At 63.3% G+C, this 24,253-nt stretch overlaps 2 protein-coding genes across 5 annotated transcripts; one reads left to right on the forward strand and one right to left on the reverse strand.

Moving 5' to 3' along the window:
* The first annotated feature begins 282 nt into the window (after window positions 1–282).
* On the forward strand, window positions 283–6,221 carry LOC129402485 (uncharacterized). The gene is made up of 4 exons (XM_055129233.1): window positions 283–1,007; window positions 1,515–2,064; window positions 5,226–5,490; window positions 6,200–6,221. Exons 2-4 carry the CDS (start codon window positions 1,587–1,589, stop codon window positions 6,219–6,221), a joined length of 765 nt encoding a protein of 254 aa, XP_054985208.1. The 5' UTR covers window positions 283–1,007; window positions 1,515–1,586.
* IMPDH1 (inosine monophosphate dehydrogenase 1) lies at window positions 5,609–23,237 on the reverse strand. Of its 4 annotated transcripts, XM_055121937.1 has the most exons (16): window positions 22,995–23,237; window positions 18,972–19,070; window positions 15,274–15,322; window positions 12,363–12,464; window positions 12,176–12,250; window positions 11,805–12,011; window positions 11,589–11,676; window positions 10,559–10,758; window positions 9,979–10,069; window positions 9,680–9,775; window positions 7,987–8,130; window positions 7,723–7,867; window positions 7,414–7,557; window positions 7,239–7,322; window positions 6,741–6,757; window positions 5,609–6,351 (listed from the first exon to the last, which is right to left on the reverse strand). In XM_055121937.1, exons 1-16 carry the CDS (start codon window positions 23,165–23,167, stop codon window positions 6,251–6,253), a joined length of 1,815 nt encoding a protein of 604 aa, XP_054977912.1. In that variant the 5' UTR covers window positions 23,168–23,237; the 3' UTR covers window positions 5,609–6,250. The 4 variants fall into 4 exon arrangements, with proteins under 4 accessions (XP_054977912.1, XP_054977916.1, XP_054977922.1 ...); XM_055121941.1 differs by lacking the exon at window positions 6,741–6,757 and having other exon boundaries at window positions 22,995–23,235; XM_055121947.1 differs by lacking the exon at window positions 22,995–23,237 and having other exon boundaries at window positions 18,972–19,176.
* Window positions 23,238–24,253: the final 1,016 nt, after the last annotated feature.

Raw genomic sequence — 24,253 nt, forward strand, 5'->3', positions numbered from 1 at the left:
AGGAAACAGCCCCACTCATGTTCCCCGGGGTCCCGCCGGTGAGGAATCCCTGCGCCACCTGCTGGATGCAGCAACAGCAGCTAGGGGTGGGGGCATCAATCCCCTGTCTCTGCCTCGCCACCCTTAAGCATCCTCCCTCCTCCTCGCCCCTGGATCCCTACAGAGCACTGTCTAGCATGGAGGAGTGTGGCAGCGGGAGGAAGAGGGGGGACACGGGGAGGACCACCCCCCCCACTCCTAGCTTGGGAGTTGCAGAGGAAACCCTTGATTTCCTGCGGCCCCGAGTCTAAAGCGCAGGGCACCCATCTGGCTTCCCATCAGCCAGGGGATTCTGCAGGAGGGAAGCCCGGGGAGGAAAAGGTTAAGTTGGGGTGGGTGGGAGAGTGACGTGTGGGGTCACAGGAAGGGCCCTACGCCACATCCCTCCTGGATCCCTCCTCTTCCCTGGCCCCTGGCGCCCCGGACTTCCCTTTCCTCCCCGCCCACCTGGAAAACTTAGCCTCTTGGAGCCGAGACTGTCGTGCCTCCAAGGAAAGCCCAGGAAGGGGTCCCAGGAGAGGGCAAGGCTGAGAGCAGGTCTCCTAGGGTACCACCCCCTCAGTCCCCCTTCCCAACACCCGCCTCCATCCCCAGCTGGGCCTCCCTGACCTGAGCCTGACCCCTAAGGTGAAGTGGAGCCTCTGGTGCATGAGGGGTGGGCTGGGAGTTCTTCTTTCCCCATTGGGATCACAGATAGAGAAACTGAGGCACAGGGGTGTGGGGGAGAGAGAAGGTTCCTACCTGTTCAGCGCCCGCCCCCTCCCGACCCCCCCCTCCATGGGTCTGCTCTGGCCCTGGCTCCCGGCCCGGGCTGGCAGCCCAGAGCGAGGAGCTTATGAGGGGGCGGGGCAGGCTGGGGACCTTGGTCTCCCGGGGCCCCTCACCCCGCCCACCGGCCCTCCTGAACCCAGCTGGGAGATAAAGGAGGCGGGCAGCTGGGCTGGCAGGCTGGCTCTGGTGCCCTGCAGGTGAGGGCCCCCCGTCCTGAGGTCTGCATGAGGCCGGAGAATGGGAGGTAGGGGGTGCTGGGTGGGGGGTGATGGGCGCTTTGACTCCGGGCCACCGTCTGCCGGGACTCCCCGTCCAAATTCTGCTCGGCGGCAGGCAGAGCGGCTGAGTGCGCGCGCGTGCGTGCGTGCGTGTGCGTGTGCGTGTGCGCGTGGGTAGGGACTAGGGGCAGCTCCCCGGACCCCTAAGGGGGAGTCGGGGGCGTGTCCGGTAGGCGGGGCCCGGCGAGACTGGGATTGGGGTACAGTGCTTCCCAACAGGGGCAGCAGCAGGAACAAAGGACCTGGTGTGAGGGGTGGAAGGCGGGGCCCGCTGGCCTGGAGGACACAGCCGCCGGGTCGCTGACCCCCGCCCCTCCGGGCTGGCTGCCCACTTCCCGATTGGCACCGGGACCGCAGGAGCTGAAAGGGCCCTCAGAGGGCCGGGACACTGCCCCCATCATGCCATCTGAGCGGTCCCGTTCTCAGCCCGCGGGTGCGGACGGCGAGGGGGCGCCTCCCAGCGCCCCTGCCACGTCCCTCCCCGAGGGAGCGCCAGCCATGGTCCCGCTGCTGCCCGCTGCCCACGACGACGACGACGTGACGGTGACGCGGCTGTCGCGCTCCATCCACCTCTACTGCAAGCAGCCGGGGCCCCCAGGGGCCCCGGGGCCGCCCCGCCCGCTGCTCCTGCTGCTGCCCTGGCTGGGGGCGCCGCAGGGCGCCCAGGCCAAGTACCTGCAGCTCTACCTGGCCAGCGGCTTCGACGTGCTGGCCGTGGAGAGCTCACTGAGGCACTTCCTGTGCCCGCGCCTGGGCTTGGGCCGCGCGGCGCGCCTGCTGGAGCTGTTGCAGGGGCCCGGGGTGCTGGCCGGCCGCCCCCTGGTCGTGCACGCCCTCTCCCTGGGGGGCTACACCTTCGCTCAGATGCTGCTGCTCATCCACCGCCAGCCCGGGCGCTACAGCGCCGTGGCCCAGCGCCTCTGGGGACATGTCTTCGACAGCCTGGTGGTGGGCAGCCTGGACCGCATGGCGCTGGGTGAGTGCCGGGGGGCGTGGGCAGGAGGGGGTGGGGTGGGGGCTGCGGCTGGACTCCAGGCGGGCAGGGCTCTGTGATCCACCTGCGTCCACGTGACTGCTCAGCCCCCCTGTCCTCGAGGTACCACGTGGAGCATCCATCTGCCCCTTTGTCCTACCCGCACCTTCCCTCTGATCCCTGGCGAGTGAGCCCTGCCAGTCTGACCCCACACAAGCTCACCTCCGCCTCATCCCTCTGGAGACTGTCCCAGGACCCGGCCACCTTCAGTAACCCTCTGCCCTGGGGCCCTCTGTGCACAGGGTTCGGAAGAGCCTCAGAAATCAATTGATCATGTGGTAGCACCCTTAGGTCTTCTCTACAACCATGACTCTTGGGGGAGCAGGTTGAAGCCCTCTGTCCTACACACACACACACACACACACACACACACACACACACACATCCGGCCCTCTGTCCTACACACACACACACACACACATCCGGCCCTCTGTCCTACACACACACAACCATGACTCTTGGGGGAGCAGGTTGAAGCCCTCTGTCCTACACACACACACACACACACATCCGGCCCTCTGTCCTAAACACACACAACCATGACTCTTGGGGGAGCAGGTTGAAGCCCTCTGTCCTACACACACACATACATCCGGCCCTCTGTCCTACACACACACACACACACACACACACACACACACACATCCGGCCCTCTGTCCTACACACACACAACCATGACTCTTGGGGGAGCAGGTTGAAGCCCTCTGTCCTACACACACACACACATCCGGCCCTCTGTCCTACACACACACACACACACACATCCGGCCCTCTGTCCTACACACACACACACACACATCCGGCCCTCTGTCCTACACACACACACACACACACATCCGGCCCTCTGTCCTACACACACACACACACACACACACATCCGGCCCTCTGTCCTACACACACACAACCATGACTCTTGGGGGAGCAGGTTGAAGCCCTCTGTCCTACACACACACACACACACACACACACACACACACACATTCGGCCCTCTGTCCTACACACACACACACACACACACACGGCCCTCTGTCCTACACACACACAACCATGACTCTTGGGGGAGCAGGTTGAAGCCCTCTGTCCTACACACACACACATATCCGGCCCTCTGTCCTACACACACACACACACACACACACACATCCGGCCCTCTGTCCTACACACACACAACCATGACTCTTGGGGGAGCAGGTTGAAGCCCTCTGTCCTACACACACACACACATCCGGCCCTCTGTCCTACACACACACACACACACACACACACACATCCGGCCCTTGTCCTACACACACACATCCGGCCCTCTGTCCTACACACACACACACACACACACACACACACACACACATCCGGCCCTCTGTCCTACACACACACACACACATCCGGCCCTCTGTCCTACACACACACACACACACACACACACACATCCGGCCCTCTGTCCTACACACACACAACCATGACTCTTGGGGGAGCAGGTTGAAGCCCTCTGTCCTACACACACACACACACACACACACACACACACACACACACATCCGGCCCTCTGTCCTACACACACACACACACACACATCCGGCCCTCTGTCCTACACACACACAACCATGACTCTTGGGGGAGCAGGTTGAAGCCCTCTGTCCTACACACACACACACACACACACACACACACACACACGGCCCTCTGTCCTACACACACACACACACACACACACACACGGCCCTCTGTCCTACACACACACAACCATGACTCTTGGGGGAGCAGGTTGAAGCCCTCTGTCCTACACACACACACACATCCGGCCCTCTGTCCTACACACACACACACACACACACACACACACATCCGGCCCTCTGTCCTACACACACACACACACACACATCCGGCCCTCTGTCCTACACACACACACACACACACACATCCGGCCCTCTGTCCTACACACACACAACCATGACTCTTGGGGGAGCAGGTTGAAGCCCTCTGTCCTACACACACACACACACACACACACACACACACACACACGGCCCTCTGTCCTACACACACACAACCATGACTCTTGGGGGAGCAGGTTGAAGCCCTCTGTCCTACACACACACACACACACACACACGGCCCTCTGTCCTACACACACACACACACACACACACACACACATCCGGCCCTCTGTCCTACACACACACAACCATGACTCTTGGGGGAGCAGGGAGCAGGTTGAAGCCCTCTGTCCTACACACACACACACACACACACACACACACAGACACACACACACACACACATCCGGCCCTGTCCTACACACACACACCGCATCCCAAAAGCCCTGTCCTGCACCTGTACACACACCCCCTCTGGATCCACAAGCCCTCTGTCCCCCAAGCCCTCTGTCCCGCACAGCTGGACATCTCTAGGAGTGGTTCTGGGGCCCCTGGACAGTGCCTGGGAGGGCTCCTAAAAAATAAGGGGGCATGTCACTGACCCAACTTCAATTCCCGGCACCTTATATGGTCCCCTAAGTCCTGCCAGGCGTGATCCCTGAAAGTGAAGTTACAAAGTGACCCTGCCACTTAGGTTCGGCGGCCACACCTGGCTGTGCTCCGCCAGGGGCGACTCCCATCTCCATGCTGGGGTGGGGCGGCTGGGGGTCCTCGTGGTGGTGCCAGGGATAGAACCAGGCCCCCTTGCCAGCCTTCAAAGTCATTCTCCGGAGGCCGCTCACGGACAGGAGGGTATGCGTGTCCCTCACAAGTCCCCGGTTTGATCCCTGGCACTGCATGGCCGGGGAGAGGCAGAGCTGTGGGGCCACGTGTCGGCGTAACTGGAGCCTGGAGCCCCAGAATGTCTCTAGCTCTTCGCTACCCATAAGCCGGGGCTCAGCACCCCCCTTCCTGCCTGCAGAGCTCTCCTGGCCCACCTTCCTTTATCCGCCCCTCCCTGCTGTGGCACCTGTGCCCCAGAGGGACAGCAGGGGGCCCTTGGCCCAACCCGGAACAGGAGTCACTGCAGGTGTCTCAAGAGCCCCCAACTCTGGGCTGGGCTGCCCCCCACACCCGCGGGGTGGAGGTGGAAGGCCGGCCCCAGCTAACCCTCCTGCCTGGCACACACAGGCGTGTCTCAGCTGATCCGGCCACAGGCGCTGGGCCCGGTCATCAAGGCCACGGCCACACTCTACTTCCACCTGTGCCCGGGCTGCACCGTGCGGCACTACGAGGCAGCGGTGGGCGCCTTCCAGCAGCCCCCCGTGCGGCCCCCGACACTCGTCTTCTACAGCCACGACGACCCGCTCTGCGATGTGGAGCGCCTGGGGCAGCTGCTGGCAGGCTGGCGGCAGGAGGGCATGGCTGTGTGGACGCAGGCCTGGGAGACCTCCTGGCCAGGCTGGGCCTGGCAATGCCGCCCGCCCGGCTCTGAGGGACACAACCCCCCGGCCAGTGGCCGGAAGGTGCCAGGGAGCGGGGACGGGGCGGAGGGAAGGACCAGAGACAAGGGGTGGAGGCCCGGAGACCTCGGGTTTATTCACTTATTTAATATACAATGATGCAACTGTGACTCCCAAGTGTGCAAAGTTAAAGCCTTCGACTGCAGCTGGGTGGGGTGGGGGCAGGGCAGGACACCTGGGGACACCCAGGGGCAGTGGGCAGCCTTCTTCCCAGGGCCGGGGCCCAAGGAGCAGCTCCCTAGGGCTGGGGAAGGGGGCAGAGACCTCCCTGTGACCTAGGTCAGGAGCCCAGACGTGCCACATGGCTGGAGGGGCAGAGGCCGGGCCGGGAGAGCACCATTTCCGGGGTGAGGAGGGGGGCCCCCCCGCAGACGCCAGGAGGGCCCGCCTGGCCCGGAGGTGGGAGCCGGCTGAGCAGGCTGCAGCGAGAGAAACCTGAGACGGGCACGAGGGGCCTGAGAGCCCAGGCGGGCTGGGCTGGGCTGGCTCCCGGGGGGGTCCAGGGGTCCCCCGGGGAGTGGCGAGCAGGCCCGGGGAGCCATTCAGACTATGTGTGAGTGGTGGGGCGGTGGGGGTGCCCTCGGAGAGGCCACAGACCCCTCGGACCTCCCTTCCTCTCCCCGCCGCCCCCCCCCCCCCCAGGGAGGAGCTGGGGATCCCGTAGTGCAAATCCGCAGACCGGCCACTGCTCGCTCAGTTCCGGAGGGAGGCGGTGCCCGGGGAGGGCCCCTGGGGTGCGCCCGCGCCCCCGCCTCGGCCTCCGCCAGCGTCCTCAGTACAGCCGCTTCTCGTAACTGTGGGGGCAAGGGGAGAGGGGACCCGGACTGGGTGGGCGGCCCCCCTCGCCCGGCCCGGCCCGGATCCCCGGGTGTGGGGGCAGAGGAGGCCCACGGAGCTCAAACCAGGCCCAGTCCTGGCCAGCCAGCGCAGCAGGGCAGCCCCGGCCCCTTGTGGCCACAGGGTCCCTTTCCAGACAGTCTCAGGGCGGGGGCTGGGCCCAGCGCTGCACCCCGTTATGGGAGGACGAGTGTTTCCTCCAGAGAAGGCCACTCCAGGCATGTGCTGATCAGGGTCCAGGCCCCACCCGTGCCCGCCCCATCTCACCCCCGCCCCCCGGGCCCAGGCCACCCCCAGGCTGCCCCTGCTCTAGTCTACACCTGGCCCCGGCAGCGCGGTTACTTACACGGCACAAAGGTATAGCTACGGGAGATGGGGCAGAAAGAGACACAGATTAGACACCCGCGGGATGGGGCGGGGCCGCGTGCGTGTGTGTGTGTGTGTGTGTGTGTGTGTGTGTGTGTGTACACATGGACTTGTATGTGTGCAGGACATGTGTGAGCTTATTTGTGTGTGTGTGTGTGTGTGTGTCTCCGTTATGCTGCCAGCTAGCCCTGCCCCCACCCTCAGGCCCCACGCAGGCCCCCACATCTGTCTCTCTGCCTCTGTCCCGGCAGAGAGCCGGGTCCCCACCTCCATCTGTGGGCTGGCCACCGCCGGCACCACAGCCCAGCGCTGCCAGCCCCGAACACCGGCCACCAAGCGTCTGAGAGGCTGGTGCCCCACTCAAGGCCATGCCCAAAGGAAGCGGTGGGGGGGGGGCTGCGGGGACAACAGGGCCCAGGGGAGGGGCTGGGCTGGACGGTGGGGTCTCTGAGACCTGAGCAACGCCGCACACACTTACGAGTGCAGCCCGTGCACGCCGCCCTCGATCTGCGCCGACATGGTCCGCTTCTCGAACTTGAGCTCCCCTGAGTACATCATGGACCTGCGGGCCGGGAGGGGGCCGGCTCAGGAGCAGGGCCGGGGTGGGGGTGGGATGGAGGGGGCAGTCCCGAGCCCCAGGCGTCCCCACTCACCGCAGGACCGACAGGCTCCGGGCACCGATGTCCTGGCAGCCGTGCTGGATGCCCGCGATGAGGTAGGGCACGAACTTCTGGATGGAGCCTTTGTCCTGGATGGAGCCCGACACGCCCTGGGCAATCTTCACCTTGTCCCCCTCGCTGCATGGGGGGCCGGAGGGGTGGGGCACTGAGTCCAGCGGAGCTTGGGGACCCCACCCCACCCCAGACCTTCAGGTCTGGGGGGGGGACACAGATGTCCCAGACCTAGGACAGGCACCGTGGGTGGTCCTGACGGGCCCGTGGGGGGGCGGGAGGGGGCCGTACCTGAAGTATCGCTTCTGGCTGCTGCTGCTCTTCTCCATGGCGTCCAGCGAGCCCATGCCACGGTACTTCTTGAGCCGAACCCCATCGGAGAAGAAGTACTCGCCGGGGGCCTCAGTAGTGGCGGCCAGCAGCGAGCCCATCATCACTGGGGGCCGGGGGGAGGGGGCGTGTCAGGGCCCCTGCGCCCCTGTCCCCCTTCATCCCCTGCCACTCCCTGGCCCAGCGCCTGCCCTCCCCCCACCGCCACCTCCCAGGCCCCGTCACCTGTGGAGGCCCCCAGGGCCAAGGCCTTGACCACGTGTCCCACCGTCTGGATGCCGCCGTCAGCGATGACGGGCACCCCGAAGCGCCGGGCGTACTCGGCCACCTTGTACACGGCAGTGCCCTGGGGGCGACCACAGGCCATCACTGGGGGAGGGCAGACAAAGGCGTCAGCTGCCACCACGGGCGAGGACACACAGGGGCGGGACCCATGAGCCGAAGGTGGCAGACAATGCCCAAGTAAGCGTGGCACCAAAGGTCACCCCACCCAGGTCTGCATGGCAGGCAGCTGTTCTGCGGGCAAAGGGACTGAGCACAGCACCTCAGGCCGCTACCCCCAGTCTCAGGCCCATGCTCCCCTTTCTGCAAGGCCTGTCACTCGGGCTAGTACCTCCTCCGGGGAGACAGGTTGGGTGTTATCTTGGGGAGTGCCAGGAACCCAGCTCAGCATCTCGTACACAGAAGCACGCGCCCTGCCCGTGAGAGCCACACCAGCCCTGGGCTGCTTTCTGTTTTGTTTCGAGGCCACACCCAGGCCTTAGCTCCTAACTGGGCTCAGGAAACAGGAAGTGGTGACGACACAAGGGTCAGCGGCGTGCAAGGCAGGCACCTCAACTCCTGGGCTGTCTCCCGGGCACTTGCCTTTCTTTTCAACTGGCCCCGGTCCTTAATGTCCAGTGTTAACTGGGCCTTCTAAAGCAGCAGCTCCGTCTGGGGCAGAGCTAAGTGTGGCTGGAGCAGGGGAGGGCTGTCTCCCTTGTGGGGATTTTTTTTTGGGGGGGGGACATACTCAGGGGTGCTCAGGGCTCACTCTGGCTCTGCACTCAGGGCTCACTCCTGGCGTGGCTCAGGGGACCAAATGAGGAGCCAGGAATTGAACAGGGACAGTCACATAAAAGCAAGTGCCCTGTCTGCTGTGCTCTCTCTCCAGCCCCCAGACCTGGTGTTCGTTCTGCCTGGGCAGTGCTTACATCTCGCTCATGGGCCCAGCTGGGGAGAAAGTGCAGGTGGCTAACAGATACAGGGCCCTGAACTTGACCCCTGGCACCACTGGGAGTATCATCAGGAGTGGCCTCGGCCCTCCCTGCTACCAGCACTGGCTGGACACAGCCCCTGTAAAAAAGACGAATGCTCTGACCACATTTCTAGCCGCATCTCAGATGGTAGCCAGCAATAGGCAGGGGTGAAACTCCTCTGGTGTCCTGGGAAAAAGGACCCTCCCCAGAGGGGTCCCTCACACTCCTGAGGAAAGCCTGTGTCCATAAGTGAGACGGCTGCATGGGACACGTGGGAGCACACATCAGGGTCTGGCCAATCCCCACCAACTCTTCAGAGCACCTCGTGACTGTGGAGGTGCCCGCCACCCTGGCCATGGCCCCACGGGACACAAGCCTGCAGCCTCTGACGGTCAGGGCCTCGCTGTCCCCCGTGCCTGAAGCACCTGCCTCGTCCCAGAGCTCATTCAAACCGGAAACAATTTCACAAGAAACTCACGGGACTTCCCTGGCACCAACCAGGGCTCTCCACCGAGCGCCTCCCCCTCCCCCGCCAAACTCGGCATCCTCATCCTTGAGGTCACACCTGCCTCCCCAGGGCAGTGGGGGTCTGAAATGCGCCCCATGAACCCCCCAGACCTGCACGGGGTGAAGGGACCGAGCCGAGCACCCTGGGGCGCCCCACCGGGACAGTCGCTCACCTTCCTGGGTGATGCAGATGGAGCCGCAGCCCATGCCCACGCGCAGCCCGTCCACGCCAGCGTCAATCAGGTTCTTGGCCTGCGCGGCCGTCACCACTGCGGGGAGAGGGTGAGGAGGTGGGACGCCCCGGCCCCATCCCCCAGGCCTCCCGGAACCCCAGCCTAGGCACCCACCCCACCTTGCAGAGATCAAACCCCCACCCCTTCAGCCCTCTGGCTGTGCCACCCCCCCCCCACCACCACGGGTGAAGGAGGGAGAAGGGATAGACAAGGAGGGGCCGGGGACCCCCCACACTCACCATTCCCCCCAATCACCTGGAGGTGGGGGTACTTCTGCTTAATGTAATGCACCATGGCGATCTGGTACACGGAGTTCCCTTGGGATGAGTCCTGGGGGTGCGGGGGTGGGGGAAGGTAAGAGATTAAAGCTTAAAGGGACATATACCGGGACCCCAAGAAGTGTCAGGAAAATGCTCTTTGGGTCTTTCCTGGCTCCGAGGGGGCTGCTTTACCCACAGGACTGAGTATCAGGAGGGCACAGCGTCAGCGCAGACACAGCCCGCGGGCACCCACAGTTGGGCCTGGTCCTCACCCATGTGCCATATCAACATGTGATATGATTTCACCTCCGTGGCCTGGGACCAGCCTGCCGAGAGCCGGCTTCAGAGAAGGGACCCCAGAAATCACATGACGTGGGGGCAGGATCTCTTGGTGGCACTGGGAAGGACGTTGTAGAACAGGGCCCGGCCAGAGGGAGGCACTCACTGAAAGTGACTTACAAACTGCTCACGAGAGGGGTGTTGGGGACCCTCCGGACACTGGCTGTGGGCTTCATCCAAAGGCACCCCAGACCTTCACCCCTGGCGCAGGGCCCCGTACCAGCACTATGACGTCGGCCCCCGCCTGGGTGAGCAGATCCAGGCGGTACTTGTCATCCTCACGGGTGCCCACGGCCGCCCCACACAGCAGCTGCTTGTGGGCATCCTTGGAGGCCAGTGGGTAGTCCCGGTTCTTCTTGAGGTCCGTGCGGGCGATGATGGCCACGAGCTCGTCCCGATCATTGACGATGGGCAGCTTCCCTGGCAAGGCATGCAGGGGTGACACGTAGGAGCAGGCTCCTGGGGACAGGGTGGCCCCCAGGAGGTGGACAGAGGTGGGGGTTGGGGTGGGGAGTGGGGACGCTGGAGGATGAAAACGGACCAGGCCCGAATCCTCTGCAGTGCCCGACCCGGCCGCGAGGTGGCAGCACCCGCCCAGGAAGAGCACCCGGGCACCTGGCCCCCTTCCCAAGGAAACGGAAGCAAAGAAACCTCTACGCCAAGAGCATTCCTGGAGCTCTTCCTGCCCTGCGGCCTCGCCAGACTGGGGTGGGCAGCCCCGGAGCACTGGCAGCCTTTCACCTGCTGGGCCACAGGCCACAGTGGCAGAAAACTCCTGCCACAGCACACCCGGGGCCGTCTTGCAGATGGGACACGTGCCTTGCGGCCGGAGGGCAGCCCTTTCTGGGTGGGCCCCAGTGGGTCCCAGGGGGGCCTCGTGAACATCATGTCAACAGCCCCAATGTCAGATATATTTAGCCGCAGGGGACTTCTCAGGGTCATTAGCACACTTGAGTCCAGCTCTTTGGGCCAAAGAAGGAACCAGGAAATCGCAGTTTTTTCGGACTCCTAAGACCACAGAGTTCTTGGGGGGTGGGGAGCAACGCTTAGGTCTGCTAAGAGCTGGCTTCGAAGAAGGACCCCCCGGGAAATCAACCTCTCCGGCCTGGGCTTAGTCAAACCTTCCCCCAAGGACTGGTCCGGCTCCTGCCAGGGGCTGGGAAGGGGGAATTTGGGGCAGAGGGAGCCAGATCAGGGACGGAGGGGAGGGAGGCCTGAGGATGCTCGCCCCACCCCCAACTCCCGGGTACCTTTCTTGCTGCGCTGCAGAATCTCATTGGCCTCTTTCAACGTCACACCTGCCGGGGCCACCACCAGCTCGGTCCGCAGCGTCATTACCTGCAGGGCCAGGGACATCGGCCTGCAGATTGGCTGGGGAAGGGGCCGACCTGGCCCCCCTCACCCCCAACCCCCGAACACACACACACACACACACACACACACCCCACCCCCCCGCCCCAGGCTACCTCGCTGAGGAGGGTGGTGTGGTCCTTCTCGGCCAGGAAGTCAATGTCCCGGGAGGTGACGATGCCCACCAGCTTGCTGCCCATGGTGCCCCTCTCGGTGACGGGAATGCCCGAGAAGCCGTGGCGCAGCTTGGCCTCCAGCACATCGCCCACTGTGTGCGAGGGACTCAGCACCACGGGGTCCGTGATGAAGCCCTGCTCGAACTTCTGCCGGCACACGGAGGGTGGGGGGAGAGGGAAAGGCTGGAGGCAGCAGCCCACGGGAGCCCTGGCACACGGGCCCAGGACAGGGAAGGGCTGCTGGGAGGAGGGGTTGGGGGGGTGGTTAGGGGAGAGCACCCCGGTACTTGCAGCTTCTTTCTGGTACTTGCCTTAACCTTGCGCACCTCGTTGGCCTGGAACTCCGGGGTGCAGTTGTGGTGGATGAATCCGATGCCGCCCATCAGCTGGGGTGGCGGGAAGCACAATCAGGCTCAGCACGGCCCTGAGCCTCGGGCAGCCCCGGCCCTGGTCCACATCCTCCCGGCACCACCCCCGCCAGGGCCAGCCGCCACTTACGGCCATGGCGATGGCCATGTCAGCCTCTGTCACAGTGTCCATGGGGGAGGAGATGAGAGGCGTCTTCAGCGTGATCTTCCGGGTCAGGGCCGAGGTCAGATCCTACGGGAGAGAGACAGGGGGTGGGGGGTGGGGTCTGTGGGAAGAGCTGGCTCCTTGACCCTGCGGCCACCCCTCTGCCTGCCAGGACGGGCCCAGAAGCAAAGCCCAGATGCCTGGATTCCCCCACCGACCCCTGGTAACACAGGCATCACCCCCATCCCAGGGGAAAGCCCCAAAGCACCACCAGGAAGCCACATCTGGGGGGGGGCAGGGAACGGGAAGGAGCACCAAGAGCCCACCAAGGCAAAGCCAAGGACAGATCCCCAGGAAAGCAAGGGTGGGGCTCCCCTTCTCTGAGGCTGAAGAAGTCATAGTTGACGAAACCAAGGCTGGGACCGGGGGGGCAGACTCAGGGATTGAGGGACCAAGGCAGTGTCAGCCCCAGTCATCATGGCCATGACCACGACCCCCAGAGGGGAAAGAAAGTGGGGGGTGTGGGGCAGGCCACGGAGACTAGGGAGGGAAAGGCAGAGGCCAACGGTGTGGGGGGGGGCCAGGCTGGGAGTGTTTCAAAGCCAGAGAGCGGCTGGATTCGACTCTGGGATGAGCAGAGAGAGACGCCGGGACCCGTGATGGGCTCCTGAGGCCCTATGGGCGGGGCTGAGCCCGCCAGGCAGTGCTCCAGGGCGACTCCCAGCGGGGACACCGGGGGTCACTCCTGATGGTGCTCGGGAACGTGCAGGGCTGGGGGAATTGAACCGGGGGCTCCAGCCCTTTGTCCTTGCTGCCACACCCCCTTTTCCACATCAAGGAGGTCCTGGGGGCGCCAGTGGACCCTGGCTGCTCCCTGAGGCAGGAAGGTGTCTCCCCCTTCGGGGCGGCAGACAGGTCCAGGCAGAGGCGCTGTTCCCGGCGGGGTGTGGGGGAAGGCACGGGAGGAGCCCCGGAGACAGCCAGGAAAGGAGGTGACAAAGGCTGCCAAGCTCAGGGAGGGGGCGGGACTGCAGTTATCCATGTGGGGGTGTCTGACTGTGCACAGCAGGTAAGGCACAGCACCGCCCCCACCAAGAGACAGGCCCCCCCCAAAACCGCAGACACAGGCCTTGGTGCCCGTAAGTCCTCCCAAAGTCCAGGGCCCGCCCCCTGCCCCCCAGAGAAGCCCCCGTATTTCCCCTCTCTCCCCCTCGAAGAAGCACAGCCTTCAGGGGAGACCCAGAGAGCTGGGGGTGGGGGGCGGGGATGCTCGGGCACAAAGCCAGGCATCACCGGGAGGCTGGGTGGGGCAGCACCGCTGAACCCAGGCGACTTCCTGAAGGCCATCAGGGGACTCTCCAGCACGAACCCGAAATTTCCCTCTAAAGATCTGTCCAGTCAGCACTGCTGGGCACAGGCCCTGGGACCATTCACAGGCGCCGACAGCTCAGGCAAGAAACTGGGTCCCGGGCGCGTGCGAGCGCTCTCACAGCAGGAGGAACTGCCTTCCCGGGGGGGTGACTCACACACACTGGCCCAGCTCGCTGGGTTCCGGCACGCACGTCCTCTGCGAACCGCCCAGCCTGGGGCTTCTGACTCGTTGCCCACTGGGACCCCCTTTTTTATTTTGGGTCCCAGAATAGCAACATGGGCCAGCGCTGCCAGAAAACACCTCCAATTCCCAACGCGGTTGACTAGGAATTAACGCTCAGCCGTTGGGCATTCAGAGACTTTTGACCATTGGAAAATTTTTCGTGATGATTTTACACGTGTTGATCCAAGAAGCTAGGAGGGGCCAGAGAGATCGGACAGCGGGAAGGACACTTGGCCTTGCGTGCAGCTGCTCTGGGCTTGATCCCTGGCACCACATACGGTCTCCTGAGCTCTGCCCGGAGTGATCCCTGAGCACCACCGAAGAGTGGTTCAAAATTCAAAACAACAACTAAACGCTAGGAGAAGCCGCAGCTGGCGGAGCACTGGCTTTGACTGCAAGAGGTTTAGGTTCGATTCCTGGCACTGCATGATTCTTCGGAGTATGAACCAATACCTACACCTCCCCAATCCTGCGCAACCCCCCCAAAAAAAAAGGATGGGGGAGGCAGGTAGGGACTAAGGGACACTGCGCACTCATCTGGCACATGGCCAAGCCCCTCGGGTAAAGCAGGCGCTGTTTACTGGCAAGTGCCTCAGACCAAACCCCTCGGAGCCCTCTTGCCAGCTCCAGGACATTCTGGACATTGTGGGTCCCCAAGCAGGCCTGTCCACCTCACTCACCTCCATGAATCTGGGCTGCAGGGACAGTACAAGTCAAACACGCACCTTTATGCAGCTATGCTGGCCACAAACTGGGGTTCGAATCCCCAACACCATCTATGGTCCCCTGAGCACAGAGCCAGGAATAGTTCCCAGGCCTCTCGGGGACCCACACACAACCCCCCCTTCCCCAGGAAGACAGACAAAGTCTCCATGAATCTGCCGGTGTCTCTCTTGTCCTGACTCGGCCATTCATTTTATTCATTTCTCAGTGCCGGAGACCAAACCCAGAGCCCTCCACAGGCAGGGCGACCGCGATGCCGCATCCCGGGCCCTCTTCTTTCCTTGCCCGGCATTTCGAACGGGTTCTGGGCCCTGCAGTCTGAGCACGAGGTTGCCACTCCCTCACCCACAGCCCTTTGGCATCTGCCCTCTGCCCTGGGCCAGGTCAGGCCCAGCCCTCGGGAGCCCCCCCACCCCCGAGGCCCTCAACAGCTCCTTCGAGGCCCTCGGTCATGGCCGGCTGCCCTGGCCAGCGTTTCCCGGGACCATCATCGCTACTGCACATGCCCTCGGGTCAGGAGTCAGCCTCGACCACCTCAAACACACCTGGCGGGGCGGTGGGCCAGGCAGGGGGACTCACCACCTCGTCAGCCACAAAGTCGATGAAGCCTGGGAGAATCAGGAAGTCGCTGCGGGGAGAGAAAAAGGAGGGTGAGGGGCTGGAGAGATAGCACAGTGGATAGGGCACTTGCTTTGCGTGTGGCTGACCCAGGTTCGATCCCTGGCACCCCAGATGGTCCTCTGAGCACCCGCCAGCAGTAATTCCTGGGTGCAGAGCCAGCAGTCATCCCTGAGCATCGTCAGGTGTGACAGCCAAAAAAAGATAGTCAATAGCCAAAAAGAAAAGGGGTGTGAGAGCTCTGGGTACTCAGGGAGCAGAAAGGGGCAGTGCCAGGGAGCACCACCTGAGCAGATTCCCCCCCTCACCTCTAGAGCCTCCCGCCGCCTCCAGCCTAGGGGCAACCGAAAGGCGGCAGATAGCCTGGGGAGGGGGACCCGGAAAGAGCAGAGTACTCAGCCCCAAGGCTCCCGCCCAGGCCTTCAGGGCTAAAAGTTCCTCAAGCAGACACAGAGGGGGGCCAGAGTGATAGTACAGCAAGTAGGGTGTTTGCTTGGACACGGCAGACCAGGGGTCGATCCCTGGCCAGGTGTGACCAAAAAGAGCCCCCCCACCCCCCAAAAAGTTCTAAAGTTCCCGTCACCCCCACATGGCTGATGCAGAGCCGGTTCTTAGGGATGCCCCACTGTGTTGGGGGAGAGTGGTCGGCAAGGCAGCGTACACCTGAGAACACAGTTTGCCCAGAGGAGCTGGGCCTCGTGGGCGGGGCTGGCCTGAGCACCTCCCAGCCCAGGATGGTGGCACGCACAGGCCGGCCTGTGGCCCTGGAGAGCTGCTGAGTGCCAGGGGGTGGAGAGGCAGGAGGGACCCCGGGGCGGGAGGCCAAGCATGAGGTGTGTTTTGATAGCTCAGGTCCTAGGTAAAACACTGGCCTGGTTGCACCGGAGCAGCCAACAGACAGCCGCGGGGAGGGAGGATGCGCCGCCCAGTTAGGACCCAGACACACACCCACTATGTGCTTCCCCGTCTCCCCTAAAAAGCGGGGCAGCTATAAACGCTGACATCACAGACAGGCCCTGTGGCCGTTGGCAGGCAAACCCAAAGATCCATGTCCTACCCTTTAGGAATATTCCAACCCAGTTGAGTTAGATGTCAGGTACCTTGGAACAGGGCAGGGGAAACAAGAGACTGCATGGAGGGGGGCGGGTTGTGTGTGTGTGTGTGTGTGTGTGTGTGTGTGTGTGTGTGTGTGTGTCTTTGAGTGTGAATGTGTGTGTATGAGAAGGGGTGCTGCTTCAACCAGCCCACCTCCAGAAACACCTATTCCCTAATCAGGGTCCTAAGAGCTGGAAATCAGAGTTAAGATGCAGCACTCAGGCCCTGAGTTCAATCCCAGACACCGCAAGCACCATCCACTCAGCACTGCCGGGCAGGGCCCCAATATATAACAGTTATGGTATTAATGGCAGCACACACTCTCTCACACGCACAAAGTATCGTCTTTCCCCATGTATCAAAATCCACAGAAAGGACCAGGGAGTGAACTTCAAAGGACGGAGCAACACATGACTCAAGGCTCTGAGTCTGCTCCCGACACCCTGCTGCTGGTGTGCCAGACCAGCCCTGGGGGTCCTCAGCACCCCACCACTGAGCACCAGGTTGCTGGCCCGAGCAATGCATAGCCAGACCCACACCACTAGGCCATATGGTCAGCCCTGCTCTGAGCACAGCTGGGGAGGCCCAACTTAAAAATATCCAGATAGGTCTATCTCATGGTGATTCAATTAAAAAAAAGGGGGGGAGGGGGGCTAAAGCGATAGCACAGCAGGTAGAGCATTTGCCTTGCGTGCGGCTGACCCTGGTACAATTCCCAGCATCCCATATGGTCCCCTGAGCACCACCAGGAGTAATTCCTAAGTGCAAAGCCAGGAGTAGCCCCTGTGCATCACCGGGTATGACCCAATAAAAATAAAAATAAAAAAAAGTCCAGATAGGAGCCAGAGGATAGATAGTACAGTGGGTAGGGCACTTGACTGCACCTAGAGGATGCTGATGCCGATTCAATCCCCGGCATCCCATATGGTCCCCGAAGTCCTGTCAGGAGTGATTCCTGAGCGCAGAGCCAGGAGTAACCCCTGAGCGTTGCTGAGTGTGGTCGTGTGGTCACACAAAACAAAACAAAAAGTCAGATCTTGGTCAGCCCTGGCCCTGGGCACTGCTGGGAATGGCCAATTAAAAACTGCCCAGGTAGTGGCTGGAGAAATGGTACAGAGGGTAAGGAGTAAGCCCTGAGCACCATCAGGCGTGGCCCCCAAACAAAAAAAAAACTGGGAGGGAGTTCAACAGGCTGAGCACATGCTCTGCATCAAGGAGGCCCAACTGGATCCCGGACCAGAACGGAGTCCCGAGCACAGCCAGGAGCATCCCCTGAGCACAGAGTCACAGCCCAAAACCAAACCAATCAACCCAAAGGACTGCTACAGGCAGGAGCATCTGCTTTGCATACTGGAATGTGCTTTGCATGCTAGAGGCTTGGGTTCACCACATGGTCCCCACCCAAGCACCAGGCAGAAAGTAACACCTGAGCAATTCCCAGTGTGGCTGAAACCCCCCAACCACCCTCCATCCCCCCCTCTCCTCCCCCCCCCCACAGAGAAAACTCTTAACTGCCCCTTGGCAGTCCTCTGTACAGTGACAGGGCCCCTGTGATACATTTGGAGGTCACAGAAGAAATGTGGGAGCTTGTAGGGTCCCTTGGCATTCCTGGGGTATTACCTACACCCCTTCTCTGGCCCTTGCCCCAGGCACTGTCAAATCCCAGGACAGGAAATCGGAAGGGCTACCTGGTACCCAGGACACTGCCCGCTAGGCAGGGGCTGGCAAGGCAGGGGGCAGGGATGCACTGGGCCTGCCCCCATCCCCATTCTGCCCCACCCCTGGCTGCTCTTCCTCCCTGGCAGGAGCACAGTCCTGCAGCCAGAAGGCACGGTTGGTGCCAGGCCTGCAGTGGCAGGACAACTAACTGGCCACGGGCCTGCAGAAAAGCCAGCTGAGCTGGCGATGCCCCGCAGATGTCACCTCCTCCCAAAGTCCACGTGGGGTGGGCTTGGGAGGTGGCAGTGTCCGAAAGCTCCAGGGGGTGGGGGGAGGGGAGCACTACTGCTGGACTGGGGAGCAGGCAGGGGTACATGTGGAAGGAGGTCTCGGTCAGGACTAAGGTGGGACTACAGGACCCAGTCAGGACTAAGGTGGGACTACGGGACCCTCCCAATGGCCTCCAGCTGGGCTTCTTCCTCTCAAGCCTAGGGCGGCCCCAGCTGGCCTGCAGGACCCCACCCCGCCCCGTCCTCGTGGTCACCTGCGCCGTGTAAGAGGACCACAAAGTCTCTGCCAACTCCCACGCCTCTGCCCCTCGGAGAAGGGTGGGGATTGCCCAGGAAAGAAGGGTCGGGCAGGCCGGGGCTGGAGCTGGACGGATCCCGGCGCGGGCCGCGCGGTGGCCGTGCCACGTCCATCTGCTCCGGCCGCGGGCCCGCCCCACACCCTCCCCGGCCTCCCCACGCCGCCGCCGCAGCAGCAGCAGCCCCCGCAGGGGGGTCGCGGGGGGGGGCGGCGGCGCACGTGCGGGGCCGGGGAGGGTGTGGGGCGGGCGGGCGCGCGCGGCCAGCTGCGCCGAGGGTCCCCCACCGCCCGCCCCCGCCCCCACGCCGGCCGCTTACTTGTAGGTGAGGCCGTCGGCGTTGGCGAAGAGCTGCTGCGCGGTGAGCCCGTCCTCGGGCACGTAGCCGGTGCCGCCGCTGATCAGGTAGTCCGCCATGCTGCTGGGAGACGCGGCGCCCCGACATAAACCCCCGCGCGGGCCGCCCCGCCGCCGCCGCCGCCGCCGCCGCTGACGCCGCACCGCGGCCACGCCGCCGCCGGGGGGCCGGGCGGGCCGGGGGCGGGGGCTGCGGCGCCGAGGGCGGGCCGGGACACCGCCCTCTCCCGGGACCCCGCCGCCTCCGCCCCGCGCGCCGCACAAAGAGCCGGGACCAGTGCGGGCGTGGGGGGGCACCGCCGCCACCGCCGCCGCGCACGCGGGAGCCCCGCTACCCGCCGCACCGGCGCGCGCGGGGAAGGGGCGGGGCCGATGAGGGCGGGGCCAGAGTGGACACGCCCCCTCCGCAGCTCCGGTCCCGCCCCCGGACGCGCGCCCACCCCACCCCACCCCCTCCCGCAGCTCACCCGAGGCGGCCTCGGGCTCCCGTAAGCCTGTTCCCAACCACGCCAGGGGGAGTGCCAACCTAAGCTTTGCCTTTTCCCGGATAAGACTAACCGCTCCCCCCACCCGCACACACCCCTCCTCCAGGCTGCTGAGGACCCGCAGCCCTGGGTTTCCACCCCGCCCTCCACGCGCGCGCACACACACACCCAGGAGTTTCAGGTGCTTCTCTTGCCCCAAGCCTGATATCATTCCTAGGGGGCAGCGTTCGCAATCCTGCCACTCGCTCGCTGACCTCTGGCTGGCCTTGGAGCCCTCTGCGGTTTACCAGGCATTTTTCATAAATGATGACATTTACTCTATTGCCGAATAACGGACAGTGCCCACTTTACAGATGTAAAACCTACCGCCCCAAAGGTCTCTCCTGGCATACCTACCGACCCCAGATCCCCCCCCAACACACACACACACACACACACACACACACACACCAGCTGGAAAAGCCCAGGCTAATACCCTGCAAAGAAAGGAAAGTCCGGTTTTCATTTAGGAGGGTCCTGTGGTGGGGAGAGGAGGACCACAGGCGTGGTCTAGGCTAGAAGGCCTGCAGGCATCCCCAGGAGGCAGAGAGATTTGAACATTTCCCCCAGCAAAACTTGGGTAGATCCCTGAGACCCAGATTTCTAGGAGGGTCAGATTAGGTAAGACTGGGTAGCGTGAGGATTCACGTGGGGGTGGGGCGGGGTGACTGAGGCCAGAACTGTTCAAGTCCCACAGCCAGAGAGCTAATAAGCATCCATTCCTCATCCCTCGGTCTCCGCCATCATCCTCCCGCGGTCCCCAGAATAAGGCAGGGACTCAGTCCTCTACCTGGCACAGGGCTTGTCTGTGTAGCTGGCTCCTGCCAGCCCCAACCTTGGGCTGGGTTTGTTTACCTCTTTGCTGTGTGGTGGCAGCTGGGCCCAGGAGACACTTGGCCTCCAAGCCTCAGGGCTCCCTGGGATGCCCAGCCTCCCCCAGTGACGCCCCGGGGACCCTGCTAGGAAAACAGACTGTTCCATCTCTGAGCAGAGGCCAGGGGAGGTTTTCCCCGAGCAGAGGCCACATGCCAGAGGGACACCCTCCGAAGTCCAGTCCTCCCCTTACCCCAGGGGACAGGAATGTCGCGCATGCTCCCCCTCTCCCCATAAATGTGCCTCCAGACCAGTGGAACTCAGAGGGCAACTTGTGAGAGAGGCACTGATGGGTGGGGGGGGAGGGAGGGCAGGTTGTGCTGGGCTCACTTCTGTGATAAGGCTGGGGCCAGCTCCTGTGGGTGCACACAGAGGCCATGAACGCTCTCCAAGGGGACCTACACTGGGACTGGTGGCCCACTGGTGGCTAAGGCCAGGGCCAGCTAAAGAAATCCACCCCCCAGCCCCTGCCAGGCAGAGCGAGCCCTGGAAGGATAGAGTGATGATGCTGGCACTTCACCTGGGTCCGTCCATCTTGTGGTTCCCCTGCATTTCTGAGAGTTCCACTCTGGGTCAGGAAGGGCCAGGCCACTCTAAAGGGCCCCTCTGGGGCTGGAGCCTAGGAGAACAGCTGGAATCGGCCATCTCAGGGGACCTGGCTATGACATCTGCCCCAGGCCCAAGGGAGGAGGAGGCAGCCAGGCTGAGTTATGGGGAGGGTCACCTTTGCAGTGGCTTCAGCGGGCGGGGGGGGGGCAGGGGCTGCTCTGACCTGTGTCAGGGCTCCTCATTACTCTAAGCTGCCAAGCTCAGCCCTGGGTGAGGTCGTCCTTTCCCAGAGATTGTTAATCCATCCCCCTTCCTCCTCCCTCTTCCTGATCTTCCCAGCTGCTTCCTCCCTGGGGAGGAGACGCCGAGGCAACCAGGGGGCCTCCTCAGCCCCAGGAAGGACCACTGGGTCCCCTGAGACCCTCCACCTAGCAGCTGTGAGGCCAGCAGGGTATAAGCCAGCCCGAGCCCCTTGCAACCCCTTCCGCTGGGTAAAGGGGAGAGAGCATGCCCAGGTGGGCACCCAGCCAGGCAGAGCGCTGGTCTCTAACCGCTCCAGGCCTGTCTGAAGGGACCAGACTTCAAAAGGCGTTTGAAGGGAGGCGAGGGACAGGGGGCGTGGCTTGCTCAAGTTCAAGTCAGAGAACTTGACCTCAAATCCTGGCCTTCTCGGGGACGCCCATCCTTGTACCCCACCCCACACCCCCACTCCGGCCCTAAGCAGGAGAAGGCAGTTAGAGGCCCAGGAGTGCTGTGACTGACTCCCGTTACACCACCTTTCGGGCTCAGGTTTTATGCAGGCTCTTGAGAGCTGGACGTGGGGATGGGGACAGCGCCTCCCTGCAGAAGGGCAGTCTGGAGAAAGGGGTGCTCCTGTATGCTGTGGGGTGTAGACACCTGCTCTACCCAAAACATCATCCCCATCAGTCTGCTCGCTCACCTCCCGAACCCGGTCCCTTCTGCCCATTGCCCACAGCCTCCATAAGCTGGGTTCTAGGACGGGAGGGGTCAGGGTAGACATAGCCTAACCCGAGTCCATTCTAGAGAAGCAGCTTGGGTTGGGAGGAGTGGCCAGGCTTCACCAGGCAGCCCCTTAAGCCCTTAATAGTTCTTACATAAGCCACCGCCCGTGGTCCCCCCCACCCCACACATAGCAGCTGTGGGGCTAGTTCCCCAGCACCTCTCTCCTGAATGAGCACCCGGGTCACCTCCCCAAGCTGCAGAGCACCAACAGATGGGGCAGCGACCGAAGTCCAAATCCTCTGGACCAGAAAGACAGTAGCAGTGTATTTCTAGCATAGATACAGTCCAGAGATTAGCCAGTGTCCCCTATTCCTTCAGTCAGCGCCTGCTGGGGCCCATCTCCACAGCCAGACTTTTCCTCCGGTGACCCTTCCTGGACTCCAGTAAGGTCGGGTCAGGAGGAGGTCCTGGATCTTAGGAGAAAGCCCAAGGGAGTGTGTGTGTGGAGGTGGGGGGTGGGGGGGACGGGGGATGTCTCACTGACCACCTCATCAGACTGCCAGTGAATAGGGTGGGGGCAGAGGGGGGTTCTGCACCCTACTCTGACCAGGGGCTCCCTCTGGACACCTGCCGCTAAGTCTGAAGGTAGTTCTAGGGAGACATCGCTGAGGAGGCGCACGCAATGCTGGACCGGGGGGGGGGGGGCTCCCCAAGCATAGTTTACACCCGGGGAGTTGGAGCCCCTGGGACCAGTGCCGTCGGGTGGGGGAACACCGGAGGCCTGATGCTGGTTAAGACCTCGGGGCTGCAGGGTTCACACCGAAACCTTCACACAGCGCCCACCTGCACGCCCCTAACCAACGCCAGCTGCGTGGCGTCTGAACCCACACTCGGGAAGTTAGAGGCTGAAAGCGTGAGAAGCCAACGTGGTGAATGAACTCTGTCCGGCCGTGCCCGCGTCGCCCAAGCCCCGCCGCCCCCCACCCCCAGACCCGCGCGTCCCCTCCCGAGCTCCGCCGCCGCCGCGCCCATCCCGGGGACGCCCCGCGCGCCCAAGCCCCTGAGCTGGGCGTCACCTCTCGGGCTCGTAGCCGGCCTGCAGCAGGCGGGCGCTGTACCGCTGCGCCGCCGTCTCGTGTCCCGGGTGTTGCCGGGCTCCGGGCTCGGGAACCGCGGCGGCTCCGCCTCCCTGCGGCGGTGGCGGAAACCGCCCCGACCCCGGCGGCGGCGGCGTGAGGGGCCCCTCCATGCGGAGGCCGCAGCTCAGGGTGGGCGGGAGCCTCACCACCTGGAGGCTCCCCGGGCCCCCACTGGGGAGTGAGCGCAGCCCGGTCGGGTCCCGGGGAGGGGGCGGGGCCTCCGGGGCGGGGCCTGCGAGCGGGGGCGTGGCGTGTGCTGGTTGGGGCGGGGCCTTCTCCGGGGGCGGGGCGTGGGCGGGGCGTGGGCGGGTGGGTGGGGCCTGGTGCCCCTGGCCCCGCCCCTGGACTCCGGGCTCTGGCTCCAGGCTCTGGCCCCGGGCGAGGAGCTCTGTTAACGCGAGCCCCGCGGTGCGTGGAACTCTATGGATCCCCGCCCTTTTTCTCCGACTCCCATATCTTTCTGGGCCTCCTGGTCCTTTTGGTTAAAGAAACCAAAAGAGAGGGAACAGTGTCTCTAGAGGCGGCCTCCTCCACTGCCTCCCTCAAATCAATCGCCTCAAGATCTTTTGGAGCATCTCGGTCCGGGCAGGATTAGGCTTCAGAGAGGACCCGTCTCATCTCCCTTGGCCTGCGGTTCCCTCTGTTCAACAGGCTGCTCTAGGGGCTGGAGAAATAGTACAGCAATGTAAGGCGCTTGCTTGCCTTGCACAGGCCGACCTGGGCTTGGTCTTCCGCACCACATATGGTCCCCCGAGTCCCACCCAGAGTGATCCCTGAATGCAGAGCCAGGAATTAAATCCTGAGCATTGCTGGTTATGGCCCCCACACCGCGCCCCCAGAAACACAAGCTGCTTGAAAAGGAGGAAAATAGGGGCTGGAGAGATAGTGCTGTGGGTAGTGCATTTGCCTTGCTCTTGGTCAACCAGGCTCAATCTGCAGCATTCTATATGGTTTCCCAAGCCCTGCCAGGAATAATTCCTGAGTGCTGGACCAGGAGTTAGCCCCCGTGCACTGCCGAGTGTGTCTCCCAAACAAACACAAAGCAAAACAGGTGAGGAAAATGGATTTTTCTCAGCTCTTTTCAGTGTCTGAGGAAGGAACAGATAAACCTGCAGAGTACTTATGTACCTTTCCTCATTTGGAGTACCGGGTAAACAGCTAGCTGGCTTAGTACACAGATGTTCAGGCTTGCTCAT

Source organism: Sorex araneus, chromosome 1 (genome assembly GCF_027595985.1).
Source record: "Sorex araneus isolate mSorAra2 chromosome 1, mSorAra2.pri, whole genome shotgun sequence".
Taxonomy (NCBI): Eukaryota; Metazoa; Chordata; class Mammalia; order Eulipotyphla; family Soricidae; genus Sorex; species Sorex araneus.

What these genes read in the sequence shown, in the direction of transcription:
- IMPDH1 (XM_055121937.1), bottom strand. Translation starts at nt 23,167, where the DNA reads ATGGAGGGGCCCCTCACGCCGCCGCCGCCGGGGTCGGGGCGGTTTCCG. An exon ending in GCCGACGGCCTCACCTACAA is followed by an intron (nt 15,323 to 18,971) that starts GTAAGCGGCCGG and finishes CTCTCCCCGCAG; the next exon opens with CGACTTCCTGATTCTCCCAG. An exon ending in ACATGGCCATCGCCATGGCC is followed by an intron (nt 12,251 to 12,362) that starts GTAAGTGGCGGC and finishes CCGCCACCCCAG; the next exon opens with CTGATGGGCGGCATCGGATT.
- LOC129402485 (XM_055129233.1), top strand. Translation starts at nt 1,587, where the DNA reads ATGGTCCCGCTGCTGCCCGCTGCCCACGACGACGACGACGTGACGGTG. An exon ending in CCTGGACCGCATGGCGCTGG is followed by an intron (nt 2,065 to 5,225) that starts GTGAGTGCCGGG and finishes TGGCACACACAG; the next exon opens with GCGTGTCTCAGCTGATCCGG. An exon ending in CAGGCCTGGGAGACCTCCTG is followed by an intron (nt 5,491 to 6,199) that starts GCCAGGCTGGGC and finishes CCCCCCCCCCAG; the next exon opens with GGAGGAGCTGGGGATCCCGT.